Source organism: Tachypleus tridentatus, chromosome 8 (genome assembly GCF_004210375.1).
Source record: "Tachypleus tridentatus isolate NWPU-2018 chromosome 8, ASM421037v1, whole genome shotgun sequence".
In the NCBI taxonomy this organism is placed as follows: domain Eukaryota; kingdom Metazoa; phylum Arthropoda; class Merostomata; order Xiphosura; family Limulidae; genus Tachypleus; species Tachypleus tridentatus.
This window is the reverse complement of record NC_134832.1, coordinates 150096564-150111654: the sequence shown is the minus strand read 5'-3', so window position 1 is coordinate 150111654 and position 15091 is coordinate 150096564. Positions and strand designations below refer to the sequence as shown.

The 15091-nt window shown below is 31.0% G+C and overlaps 1 protein-coding gene across 1 annotated transcript in view; it reads left to right on the top strand.

Annotated features, from left to right (window-relative positions):
* Positions 1-1888: 1888 nt before the first annotated feature.
* The window catches only part of LOC143224039 (uncharacterized), a 31419-nt gene continuing 18216 nt past the window's right edge, over positions 1889-15091 (top strand). The window contains exons 1-5 of the mRNA XM_076452502.1: positions 1889-1993; positions 6290-6462; positions 8056-8193; positions 8979-9152; positions 12395-12462. Coding sequence (XP_076308617.1) covers positions 6310-6462; positions 8056-8193; positions 8979-9152; positions 12395-12462 — 533 coding nt within the window. The 5' untranslated portion in view covers positions 1889-1993; positions 6290-6309. The remainder of the gene's footprint in view (positions 1994-6289; positions 6463-8055; positions 8194-8978; positions 9153-12394; positions 12463-15091) is intronic.

Sequence of the window (15091 nt, the reverse complement as noted above, 5' to 3'; positions counted from 1 at the left end):
TCTGCTCATAAGTGAAACATAAGATATATTTTGAATTTGCTCAAAGACAAACAACAGAATAACTCAAACCCCCTCTTTATTGTACAAAACACGTCATATATTTGGCCTGAGAAATATTCTGCTTGTTTTGTTGAACGCAAAGCATACAATGGACTTTATGTTTTCTGTCCATCGCTGAGAATTAATCTCTGGTGCTAGCGTTGCAAGTCTATACATTTACCGCTGGCCCACTTGGAAATTTTAAGAAAAGACCTGTCATTTACAGCTTAATATCAACATGTAACTTTATCGTCATCCCTTTATTTCCATCACAAGCCTTCTTCTTTGGCTCAAGGCATTAGTTCGTAAAAAATGTAAAATTTATTATAGATTTAAGAATAAAAATAAATTAAACACTTTGTAGACTAGTAAGAAGTATGGATGAACCATTAGGCTTCACTAGTTAGTTTTTAAATACCCTTAACTGTTTTTTCACTCTTGGTAGGCTTAAGAATTTGTTTTAAATTTTTGCGCAAAGCTACTCAAGGGCTATCTGTGCTAGCCATCCCTAATTTAGCAGTGTAAGACTAGAGGGAAGGCAGCTAGTCATCACCACCCACCGCCAACTCTTGGGCTACTCTTTTACCAACGAATAGTGGAATTGACCGTCACATTATAACGCCCCCACGGCTGGGAGGGCGAGCATGTTTGGCGCGATGGGGATGCGAACCCGCGACCCTCGGATTACGAGTCGCACGCCTTAACACGCTTGGCCATGCCGGGCCAACTACAGAGAGAAGGCAGCTAGTCATCACCATCCACTGTCAACGCTTGGGCTACTCTTTTACCAACGAATAATGGGATTACCCGTAACATTATAACGCCCTCAACAGCTAAAAGGGCGAGCATGTTTGGTGCGACCTGGATTCGAACTCGTGACCCTCGGATTACGAGTCGAACGCCTTAACACACTTATAAAACGAACCCACTCATATAACTGCATCGAACTTTGAAAGCAATTTAAAAGTTGCTTTAGATTATTGTCAGTTTGAAAAGAATGCTTTAGAGTTTTATAAGTAAAAGTTATGAATTATTCGTTGTTAAGTTTGAAACCACAGATTTTGATTGGTCCTAGGAAGATCACAATGCCAGACAATCAACGCGAGGTTATTAAGTTTGTATTGTTTCGTAAGCCATATAAGATATTGTCATATATGATGCTGCCGTAATCATAAGAGGCACACATATCAACTGTCATTTCTAGTCTTTGTATATAGTCTCGTGCAATTCAATTCATAGTAAATAAGATATTCTTTAAATATATATGAAAACGGTGTACAAATCAGTAAATAGTAGTTGGGAATAAGTTAATAGGATTAAACAGAAATATGATAAAAATAGGATAAAATACAAATATAGAATATTTGTCATTACTAGGCTTTCAAGGATCTCGAACTGGTTATTTAGAGACGATATTTCGTTCTCTTATATAATACAAAGTTACTTTGGAAACCCTAGCTGGGCCACTATAATAAGTTGACTTATTTAAATTGATTTTAATGTAACGTTTAGAAAGTCTTTTCATTCATACTATTACTCCGATGATGCAATACGTTTATGATGTGAATTTACAAAAAAGATCCCAGAACAATATCTGAGCCTTTAGTGCTCCTTGTATGAGGTCGATGCAGTGTCACGAAAGACGCAACACACAAAACGCACTCTTGACGCTACACGTTGTCGACGTATGAAAATGGTTGTAGGTACTCGACAAAGGACAGCAACAAGAAGTTATATATGCTCCAAACTGTGTGTTTAGGTCTCAGTTAATCAGGTATGCGTGTCACAGTAATCCTTATTTTGCTCCTGACAAACGATAGATCTATAGAGACTACAGATGACCAACAAGGACACGATATCGTCCTTTCATCACTGGTCAAAACAATAGTGGCCATCTTACAGCATTTAGAAGCGACTCATCTTGACGTCATCACAGGAGACAAGGCTTTAACAGGTTAATTTTATTATTAGTAGCCATGTACACCACTGTCACCTCAGAATCATTAGAGAAACACAATAAAACTAATTAAGTAATACTGTGTTACCTTATCAACTTTAAAACAGAAAGATTAGATGTTTTGAAATTGATCAGTTAAGATACAGTATCATCTACTTGGCTTAGAACAACTCCGTATTTTCTTTTCGTTTTTTCACGACATCTTTGTTGCTTTATTATATACAATAAATAATCAACTATTTCCCACATCATTATTTACCCTATTTCTCTATGATACAGCAGTTCGAAATTGTGTTCCATTAATTGTACTACATCAGTGTTAACACATCTTTATTTATTTACTTGGTAATAGTGCAATAATTTGTATTCCATTAGTGATAATACAACATTATTTGTTTATTTGGCAATTGTTCAGCAATTTGTATTTCATTAGTGATAACACTATGTAACACAAATTTTGTTCCTGGATAGTACGTGTTATTTCTTAATTGCTTATGTTGTAAAAGTAGAGCAAATGGTCATTATTCCATTGAAACTTTGCTTTTGACCTGGATAATGAAATTTAGAAATTAACCTATTTTATATGTAAAAAACTGGCAAATTTGCACATTTTCATTTACATAAGGTTTGAATAAAACAACATATCAATCAAGATTTACATGTATTTATACTAAAGTTATACAAAAATGAACAGAAATGTTTATAAGTAGGTAGTTTTTCTAGATTTGTGACTGTAATGTGAATTACTTTCACGTATCAACCCCCAAATATAGTCTCTCATCATGTTTTCCTTATACGCTCCTTGGTAGCGGCGTTCAAAGTCCAGTATATCTTAGCGGAAACGCTTGCCTTGCTACTCTGAGTATGCTCCCATATTTTCCTTGAATTTATTAAGATAAGCGTCCTTAGGACATTAACTTTCAGGGACATCCTGCAGCCTATTTTGCCGTAGTTCTTCACTAGAGCTTCAACCAGTTCCACATAATTTTCGGCCTTGTGATTGCCCAAGAAGCCCCAAACCACTGCGACAAAGCTGCCCCAAGCTTTTTTTCTGCCTGCTGAACTTCTTGTGGAATTCTGTGCAGGCCAGGATCTTCTTTATTTGTGGTCTAACAAAAACACCAACTTTGACCTTTGCCTCAGACAGCTTAGAAAAGAAGTCTTGAAGGTACTTGAAGACTGCAGATTCCTTATCAACAGCTGTGACAAATTGTTTCATAAGACCTAATTTTATGTGCAATGGTGGGAACAACACCTTCTGGATGTCCACTAGTGGCTCATACTTGACATTGTGCCTCCCCACAGAGAACTCGGTCCGTTGTGGCTAGTACTCCCTGTTGTAGTGAGCTGCGATGTCCCTTCTGTCCCAAAGGCAAAGATAACAGGGAAACTTGGTAACGCCTCCTTGGAGATCCATCAGGAATGCCACCATTTTGAAGTCTCCGATAACCTACCAGCGATACTCATCATACTACAAGGCTTCAAGGAAGGTCTTGACACTGTTGTATTCATCTTTGAGGTGCACCGAATGTTAAAAGGTCTAAAATTTATATAATATAAAATTTTACTATTCAAGCAAGCAAAAATTGTCTGTCTTATCTTCTCGAGTGTTTTTGCAGTGCTCGCAGGTAAAATGAGGTGCCCAGGGTTTGTTTTGATCCACGACAGGCATGCCGAAATATGCCTTGTAGGCTTCATACATTTAAGCAGATGCAGCCACAGAGTACTTTTTCGCTCTTGTCTTGATAAATTGGCCACTTACATAGCAGAATGCATCTGGAGAATTCTTGCAGCATCTTGATGCCGTTTTTCATAAAATCAGATAGGTCTATGTGTTCACTTAGGCAGCTAGAACTAAACTGAAGTGGTGAGGCCTTGTATATATATTACTCTAGAAAGTTCTAGAAAACTCTTAAAGGTTCTTGAAAATTCTCGTAAGTTCAACAACACTGTAGAAAGTTCTTGAAAATTTTTGTAAGTTCGAGAAAATTCTCTATCAGCTACTCAACAATGAATATACCTCAAATGTTCTGGAAAATGGGTAAATTTGAAAATTTCATTACCCAGGTCACAAAAGCAAAGTTTGAAGAGAAAAATAGGTCTTTTCCATTTACTTTAGGCATAAGCAATTGGGAAATAACACTTTCTCTCCAGAAACAAGAAAAAGTAAAAATTTTGTTACATAGTGTAATACATCTTTATTTGTTTATTTGGTAATGGTTCAATAATTTGTATTCCATTAGTTGTTATACATCTTTATTTGTTTATTTCGTAATGGTTCAATAATTTGTATTCCATTAGTTGTTATACATCTTTATTTGTTTATTTCGTAACGGTTCAATAGTATGTATTCCATTAGTTGTAATATATCTTTATTTGTTTATTTGGTAATGGTTCAATAATTTGTATTCCATTAGTTGTAATACAGCTTTATTTGCTTATTTGGTAATGGTTCAGTAATTTGTATTCCATTAGTTGTAATACATCTTTATTTGTTTATTTGGGTTGGTTCAGTAATTTGTATTCCATTAGTTGTAATACATCTTTATTTGTTTATTTGGTAATGGTTCAGTAACTTGTATTCCATTAGTTGTAATACATCTTTATTTGTTTATTTGGTAATGGTTCAGTAACTTGTATTCCATTAGTTGTAATACATCTTTATTTGTTTATTTTGTAATGGTTCAGGAATTTGTATTCCATTAGTTGTAATACATCTTTATTTGTTTATTTGGTAATGGTTCAGTAATTTGTATTCCATTAGTTGTAATACATCTTTATTTGTTTATTTGGGTTGGTTCAATAATTTGTATTCCATTAGTTGTAATACATCTTTATTTGTTTATTTGGTAATGGTTCAGTAATTTGTATTCTATTAGTTGTAATACATCTTTATTTGTTTATTTGGTAATGGTTCAGTAATTTGTATTCCATTAGTTGTAATACATCTTTATTTCTTTATTTGGTAATGGTTCAGTAACTTGTATTCCATTAGTTGTAATACATCTTTATTTGTTTATTTGGTAATGGTTCAGTAACTTGTATTCCATTAGTTGTAATACATCTCTATTTGTTTATTTGGTAAACTAATGACATATATTTACAACAGATCTTGCAGTGCTCACATATCAATATTGTTGTCATTATTATTTTGTAATGATGAATGTTAACAACAAACACTAATGATAAGAACAAACACCAATGTTAACAGCAAACACTGATGTTAACAACGAAGTTTTTTTTCGAGTTTTATTCACAATTGTTTGCAAGTCTTCAATATTTCAACAAAAGTGTTTAACTCTATTAGCGAAATTAAAAGTTGTGACACTGTAAACTTGAAAAAAACAGTATTTATGAAATATGGTCTCGAAATTTCACAATACAAGAGTCAATATGAGTTTAAAGTTAGAAACCACCTAGCGGCAATAGAACCTTTACGTAATGCATGTTATGTGCTGTAAGTTACCACCATTATATATCTAATAAAGCTGTATTCCAAGTAGTTGAATGTAAATTCCTTACTAATTTATACTTACCATTTACAGCCATTTACTAAATTACACAGTATAAATCTTAACTATTGTTAGCTAACAAAATAAAACAAGTAATGGAATATATATAAAAACTAACTGTTATTAGCTAACAAAGTAAAACTGTTCAACAAGTGACGGAATATGAAAACTAACTATTGTTAGCTAACAAAATAAAACCGTTCAACAAGTGACGGAATATAAAAACTATTGTTAGCTAACAAAATAAAACCGTTCAACAAATAACGGAAATTTTAAAATTTTAATTGTAAGGCTAATAGACTTTATACATCTATATAAACTTACTAGTTTTTTTAGAGTGACTTACAAACCAGAATTCATCCAGTATTTTATTAGCTTTCTGCGAGTATGACATCTGGTAATTTATTTTAACAACCAATCCTATAGGCCAGATAATTTATTTTAACAACCAATCCTATAGGCCAGATATTGTGGAGACTTACTATGATCCGACAATATTTTACTTTTCCCACATAAATCCTACATTTTTTTAGAGGAGTGACAATTCAAACCTCTTAAGATCCTATAGTGTGTATCTTGTCCCATTCAATTCATAAGGTTTACAATAGGAGCGAGGATTTTGCTGTGACTGTATGATTTTACAGGACATTTTTTTATATTGAAATCTAAAGAACGCATTATACGAACTTAATTACAATGTAAAATCTGAATACTTAAGTTTAATTTCAAGTATTAATGAGAATAAATTTTCTCTATCTTTTTTACTAAAATGTTTGTTTAGGAACATTGATACGTCGTTTTATGACATCCGGAATATCAGCTCGCTTAAAGTCAACGGATAATGCAAACGAATTAGCTCCAATTGACCACACTGCCCTCACGCGAGCTTCTGATAGAACCATAATGTATGTACCACCTGATGACAAGGAATATTTTGTCTCTGATGCTGTTAAGGTGAGTTGGGTAATTTTATCATTTATTCTTTGTTACGAATATTATCAATTCATTTATATTACGTCATTAAATGAAAATACAATTTATTATGTTATTATTTTAGCAAGTAGATTTAAGAAACGTGTAGGCTTAGCTATATATTTTATTTTCAAATATTGCTGTCCCTCGGTAAAACAGCGGTTAATCTAAGGGCTTACATTGCTTAAATCTGAGGTTCTATTTTTTGTGGGGGATACGGCAGGTAGACCAATATGGTTCTCTTTTAAAGCAATCAAATATTTTTAACTTTGTCTTATATCGAATAATTTGTGGCATCAAATAATGTTTGAGGTCTCACAAAGAGATTTACTTTGTTTCCAGTAATAAGTTGTCGATTATGCTATTTGGCCTGGCAAATGCGCAGCTGTAGAATTGAGGTATTATATCATTAAAATTTTTGGTTCGATTCCTATGATAGACACATCACAGATAGCTTATTATGCAGCTTTTTCTTTAAATAAGCAAACGAGTTATTTGCTATTTTATCAAGCAGAGCTCGGGTGTTTTTTGTAATTATTTTACATTATGTCACTAGTATACTTACATTTGTATGGCTTTCAATGAAATCCACATTTTTCTGCTCAAATATATTGATAATAAAGCCGCGTTTTTATGAAAATCTTAAACTTGCAAATCGATTATTTCAACTAAAATTACGGTGCTATTTTTTTCGAGTGATTCAGTCTCCACTGTTTTCAGTGTCACTTGTGTTATATTAACAATTAGTTATTTATCATTTATAACAAATCTGTTACTGGTTTATAAATCACACCATCAATAGTTGAGCATTCAGGTAATTTACTTTAAATCAGACAATCGTCAGGTTAAAATTGCTTTCTTAAACTAAGCTATTTTAATATTAAGATTTTATGCATTAGTGTGTTATATTGAAGAGTTTTAAAATATGTAGTAAACGTTACAGTTCTTGAGTAATTACCATAAGTAAGTTTTATAAGTTTGAAAAACTTCGTCAACATGACACTTATTTTTCTACTGACATTGCTTAACAACAGTCAACTGTAAGAGGTTGAGGACGCTATAATATAATTATTTCGGAGCATCACTACGTTTAGTCCATACTTTAACTGATAACCACGCATCTTGACACTAGCCTTTCAGCGTAGTTTCCATTGCAAAACGTTACACTGTGAAACTTTCATGTTCAAAGCACACCTCCCATCCCTACTGTTTTCCATAATCCATCTAGGATATGAAGATTACAGATCACACAGAAATCTGTAAGCGTTGCATCTGACGACTGGGCAAATATGTCTTCATATGGAGAAGTTTGAGTGCCCGTTTCATTCTTTAGTAGGCTGAAAGAATGTGTTGTGGGAGCAACTCCTATATACACAACTTGATTCATTATTCCATACATAATTTTAGCATCTTAAGCCTGCAAACTTTCCTCTGAGCGACTGGAGAAGGGGGGCTAAAAGGTCATATGTTGTTTAAACTTTAATTTCAAATAAGATTAAGTTTGTAAATAAGTAAACTTATACGGAATATCTTTTAAAGTGTTAGACTGACCAGTTAATATTTTACTTTTCTAAGCTCAAAACCGTTTCCGCTATTAGTACGAGAAATAAAGTACTGATTCTTCTTAAAAAGAGACACCTAGCGGATCTTATCAAGCCCCATCTAACCGAAGGAGATAAAGTGGCTTTTGTGTCTCCATACGCCAGTAAACAGGTCTATATTTTTAATAATTACTATTATTAAACAACAAAGTAAAACTAAAATATGATGCACCATATTCTTAATATTCATAACGTGTTTAATATTGTACAAGTTGTTCACAACCTTGGTATATCAACATCTGTGGTATGTTTGTTAGTTGGACTCCTCTTTTTAATGCTTGTCGTACATTTGGAAAACTTTGTGTTAAACTTTAATTTATGAACATCTAATTAGGCTTTTTACTTTTATATCTCCTAAAGCTAATATATTTATTTACAAATTTAAATGTTAATGTCTGTAATGTATGTATTCAGACCTCACACTAATCTAGAGCAAATGTTAATGTCTATAATATATGTATTCAGATCGCATAGTAATATAAATTAAATGTTAATGTTTATAATATATGTATTCAGATCGCATAGTAATATAAATTAAATGTTAGTGTTTATAATATACGCATATAGATCACACACTAATATAAAATAAATGTTAATATTTATAATATACGTATTTAGATCACATACTAATATAAATTAAATGTTAATGTCTATAGTGTGTATTTAGATCACATGCTAATCTAGATCAAATGTTAATGTCTATATACATTTAGATTCCATCCTAATAGAAATTAAATAATATCTGTATTTAGTTCATATACTCGTTTATATTAAACCAGTACATGTTTTCTATATCCAAGTGTCCAACTCTAAATGAAATGTACATCTTTCTGGATAATGCGAATTGAAATCAGACATAGTATCAAAAACTAACTTATAGTTTCTGTATTTTTGCAGAAACTAGGATGCTACAGAGTGACAAGTGTCCGTTGGACAGCTTTTGGAAACCCCCTGTTCTTTACGTGTTGTTCCTTTTGTGAAGAGTCAGGCTTACAATTGAAGAAGCTCACCATTTATCCCACAGACATCACGAACTTTGAAGGACGAATCCTTCGAGTTACTAACACTCTAGTAATGTGTGGAACTTACATAACTATTAGTTAAGACTTGTTTATTCGCTACATCAGACCTTTAACTTTATTTAACACTTGAAGAGTTGAGATGTATGATATACCTTCACGCCATACCAATGCCTTTTTCGTTTTAAAAATTGTACACCATGGCAATTTTTATGTCGTTTTTAAAATTTCTAGATTCTCATTTATAATACATTGCTTTAGCAATTCTTTACGGTTGTTCTAAAAGATTTTTATTTTAGTTTTTACAATTACGTGTCGAAGTAATTATCTGTCATTGTGTTTAATTTTTTTAGAATCTCGTTTCCTGGTTACTCGCCATAGCAACTTCTTACGCCTTTTTAGAACGTCTAAACTAGATACCGTTTTGTCGTTGTATACGAAGAATATTCATTACGTCTCTTAAAATACGTGTAAATTCTAATTTTAATTGTATTTTCTCAACAATGATTGAAACAGAACAGGAGCAGTTATGATGTTTTTTGCTGGTCCTTCCTAAACTGCAATGAAATAATATAAAGGTACACGAGAAATTTCTCGAAGGAAATTTCTTTTCTCCTCTGACGTATTAAAATCTCATATCACTAATTTTAAAACTACAAATATTTAGAAATTATCTTGCACAATTATTAACTTCAAAAATAATTATATCGCAAGTATTGACAGTATATTCCAGGAGATGTCGCAACTGTATGTGTGTGTATGATTCTTTACGTGACTTCGAGTTGGAAGGAGAATTTGTAGCCGGGTTTAAGGTGGTTTTCTCTTTGCTGTCATCAGTTAAACCATCGTATATTGTGTGAAAAACTGAGCGAATGTTTTGTTCGATTTATCTTGATGCTTAATTTTGTGTCTCGTATCGCTGATCTGACTACTATCAGACCAATCGTATTGATACTTACAGATACTTCCAACGTTGTCACAATGAACTTTCCTTAGATGACCTTCGATTTTAGTACTTGGTTTCTCAATAAAAATAATTTTACTGTTTAAATTCTATTCTGCTTTAACATGTTTTAGTTACGTAACCATGTGCATTTTTTATTTCCTTTGTGGAGTTTATGTTGTTTTCGATTTCAGTTTTATTTTGTTATTGAGCATGTATTTACATCTGGGTAAGGTTCTAGTTTATACAGATATGGTTTAGAGAAGTTACACTGGTTAATAGATATTCGGATGTTTAACCTCGTTGATGCTGTACATTGATACTATTATAGCTTCCGAGGCTTATATTATACTGATTTGTTACTCGCTGGTTTACATATGTCAATAATGTATTTTGTGGATCTAAAGACAGCAACCATCAATAATCACTTCTACAGCACATAAGCTACGTCAGCCCTAACATCAACTTTACTTACAAAGAAGGGAATGAAACTAGGTTTTAAATTACATGAACAACAGAAAGGAACTCCAACAGTTTTAACACAAAAATCTTCCATAAATCTGACAGTGCTAACAACCACATAAAATCCAATTCATTTCACTAAACACAAGAAAAAACTGTCATATTATCATACATTTACAACACAATATTTAACACGTGTATGAGAGCAATAACATACAGAATAAACTGGAGTCAATATCCAGTTGTTACATGTTATAATTTCTCCAGGACGAGTCTCCGATTTATTATATTACGAATCACGATTTCAAATAGCCGGAAATTTTAATTTTAATTTAGAAGCTGATTAGATGTTAATAATTATTAAATTTGTTATATTTGCTAAGAAGATATATACATACAAGTTTCTATTTCAAAACAAATATATTTTAATATACAAAAGACAATACAATTTATCATAATAGCTATTACTAATAGTTAATACAAATAATCGTTTATATACAACAATTTTACAAACTTACAAATATACCGAGTCTTACACCTTGTTTAAAACTAAATATTTTATTGATGGTTCAGTTCCACGACGAGCAACGTGATTCTGAGTTGATATTATCACACCTCGCTTAAGCTAGCACTCCCTTTTCTTGGTTGGCATCACGCGATTTACAAGCTCACTTCTTACCGATGAAGATATCCGATATCCTCGTAGAAATGCTAACGTTCGAAGTTAATTCTCTGAAGCTGAACGGTTCGTAATGTTCAAAATTTATAAACGTTCCTTCAAATTCTGTAGTTTTCCGATTAATAAAAAGAGCGTTAATCATTATAGCTTCAGAGGCATATATTATACTGATATAATAATAGTTGTTTCTTGGCACGTCGGTTTCATACACCAATCACGCTAGGTTCTCGAATGTTCAAAAGCAAGTAAACCACATATTGTTGATTCCTACTCTCGAGAATCTACATATTTAGAGAACAGACTGAACTTGTGCAATATACATCCAACAATATGCATCACATGCATCAAACTGGAACACACGTACGTATTAAAATAAACGTATAACGTTAAATCCTTTTACACATATACATTTATTAACGTTGTCACTAGAACCATAGTCAAATATACTGGAATTTAGCCAAAGTTGATGACACAAAGAGAAAAAAAAATGAAAACAACATAAATTTCACGAAGGAAACAAAACGTACAAACTGAGATACACTAAAAGATGTCTTACCATACCATAGTTATGTAACTAAAAATGTCATAAACATTTGTAAACATATATCAGGTAAACACAAACTAAACAATAAACTTATTTTTATTCAAAAACTAAACACTAAAAATCAAAGTTCAGCTAACGAAACGTTATGGTGATAACTTCGATGATGGAAGTATCTACAAGTATCAATCCCATAGCATGGAAATAGGCGAAACGGGACGCAACGTAAGTATTTAGATGAAATAACGTGTATAATAAACCAATATTCATATAAAACTTACAACTTTAAAATATTATTCAACACAAAAATCACAAATGGAAGAAAAACATTAATTATTTTGAACTAAAATCTAACTTAAATCAAAACTCATTGAATAAAAATGAAATGCTCACCTATTATTTCACACAATAGACAACAGTTACTGATGGTCACGAGTGGTCGAAACGCTGAAATTAAGTTCAACAAAATATAAAAATAAACGACCCACTCAAAAGCTGTATCTCTGTACCACTGATTAAATTATACAATAAACACATATTTTTCTTTTTCTTCTCCTCACGATAAAATGTTATCTTTGTTTTAGTCGTAAACAGTTTTGTCATCTTTTTATTACAGCCGGAAAGAAACGTTCGTGAAAGTTTTCATGAGAACTGTTTTTTTCTTGATAGTATCGAAACGGCAAGTACGACAAGTTCTTTCAGCTGTTAGAAGAAATTACCAACAGAACCAATTTAAGGTAAACAATAAACATACTATAACTATAATTGTAGTGTAACATCATGTTTAATATATAAACGTACTATAACTATAGCTGTAGTGTAACATCATGTTTAATATATAAACATACTATAACTATAGCTGTAGTGTAGCGTCATGTTTAATATATAAACGTACTATAACTATAGCTGTAGTGTAACATCATGTTTAATATATAAACATACTATAACTGTAGCTGTGGTGTAGTATCATGTTTAATATATAAACATACTATAACTATAGCTGTAGTGTAGTATCATGTTTAATATATAAACATACTATAACTGTAGCTGTGGTGTAGTATCATGTTTAATATATAAACATACTATAACTATAGCTGTAGTGTAGTATCATGTTTAATATATAAACATACTATAACTATAGCTGTAGTGTAGTATCATGTTTAATATATAAACATACTATAACTATAGCTGTAGTGTAGCATCATGTTTAATATATAAACATACTATAACTATAGCTGTAGTGTAGCATCATGTTTAATATATAAACATACTATAACTATAGCTGTAGTGTAGCATCATGTTTAATATATAAACATACTATAACTATAGCTGTAGTGTAGCATCATGTTTAATATATAAACATACTATAACTATAGCTGTGGTGTAGTATCATGTTTAATATATAAACATACTATAACTATAGCTGTGGTGTAGTATCATGTTTAATATATAAACATACTATAACTATAGCTGTGGTGTAGTATCATGGTTAATATATAAACATACTATAACTATAGCTGTGGTGTAGTATCATGTTTAATATATAAACATACTATAACTATAGCTGTGGTGTAGTATCATGTTTAATATATAAACATACTATAACTATAGCTGTATTGTAGTATCATGTTTAATATATAAACATACTATAACTATAGCTGTAGTGTAGCATCATGTTTAATATATAAACATACTATAACTATAGCTGTAGTGTAGCATCATGTTTAATATATAAACATACTATAACTATAGCTGTAGTGTAGCATCATGTTTAATATATAAACACACTATAACTATAGCTGTAGTGTAGAATCATGTTTAATATATAAACATACTATAACTATAGCTGTGGTGTAGTATCATGTTTAATATATAAACATACTATGACTATAGCTGTGTTGTAGTATCATGTTTAATATATAAACATACTATAACTATAGCTGTAGTGTAGTATCATGTTTAATATATAAACATACTATAACTATAGCTGTGGTGTAGTATCATGTTTAATATATAAACATACTATAACTATACCTGTAGTGTAGTATCATGTTTAATATATAAACATACTATAACTATAGCTGTAGTGTAGCATCATGTTTAATATATAAACATACTATAACAATACCTGTAGTGTAGCATCATGTTTAATATATAAACATACTATAACTATAGCTGTAGTGTAGCATCATGTTTAATATATAAACATACTATAACTATAGCTATGGTGTAACACCATGTTTAATACATAAACATACTATAACTATATCTGTAGTGTAGTATCATGTTTAATATATAAACATACTATAACTATAGCTGTAGTGTAGCATCATGTTTAATATATAAACATACTATAACTATAGCTGTAGTGTAGCATCATGTTTAATATATAAACATACTATAACTATAGCTGTAGTGTAGCATCATGTTTAATATATAAACATACTATAACTATAGCTGTGGTGTAGTATCATGTTTAATATACAAACATACTATAACTATAGCTGTAGTGTAGTATCATGTTTAATATACAAACATACTATAACTATAGCTATAGTGTAGCATCATGTTTAATATATAAACATACTATAACTATAGCTGTGGTGTAGTATCATGTTTAATATACAAACATACTATAACTATAGCTGTAGTGTAGCATCATGTTTAATATATAAACATACTATAACTATAGCTGTGGTGTAGTATCATGTTTAATATATAAACATACTATAACTATAGCTGTAGTGTAGCATCATGTTTAATATATAAACATACTATAACTATAGCTGTAGTGTAGTATCATGTTTAATATATAAACATACTATAACTACAGCTATGGTGTAGTATCATGTTTAATATATAAACATACTATAATTATAGCTGTGGTGTAGTATCATGTTTAATATATAAACATACTATAACTATAGCTGTAGTGTAGTATCATGTTTAATATATAAACATACTATAACTATAGCTGTGGTGTAGTATCATGTTTAATATATAAACATACTATAACCATAGCTGTAGTGTAGTATCATGTTTAATATATAAACATACTATAACTATAGCTGTAGTGTAGTATCATATTTAATATATAAACATACTATAACTATAGCTGTGGTGTTGTATCATGTTTAATATATAAACATACTATAACTATAGCTGTAGTGTAGTATCATCTTTAATATATAAACATACTATAACTATAGCTGTAGTGTAGTATCATATTTAATATATAAACATACTATAACTATAGCTGTGGTGTAGTATCATGTTTAATATATAAACATACTATAACTATAGCTGTAGTGTAGTATCATATTTAATATATAAACATACTATAACTATAGCTGTGGTGTAGTATCA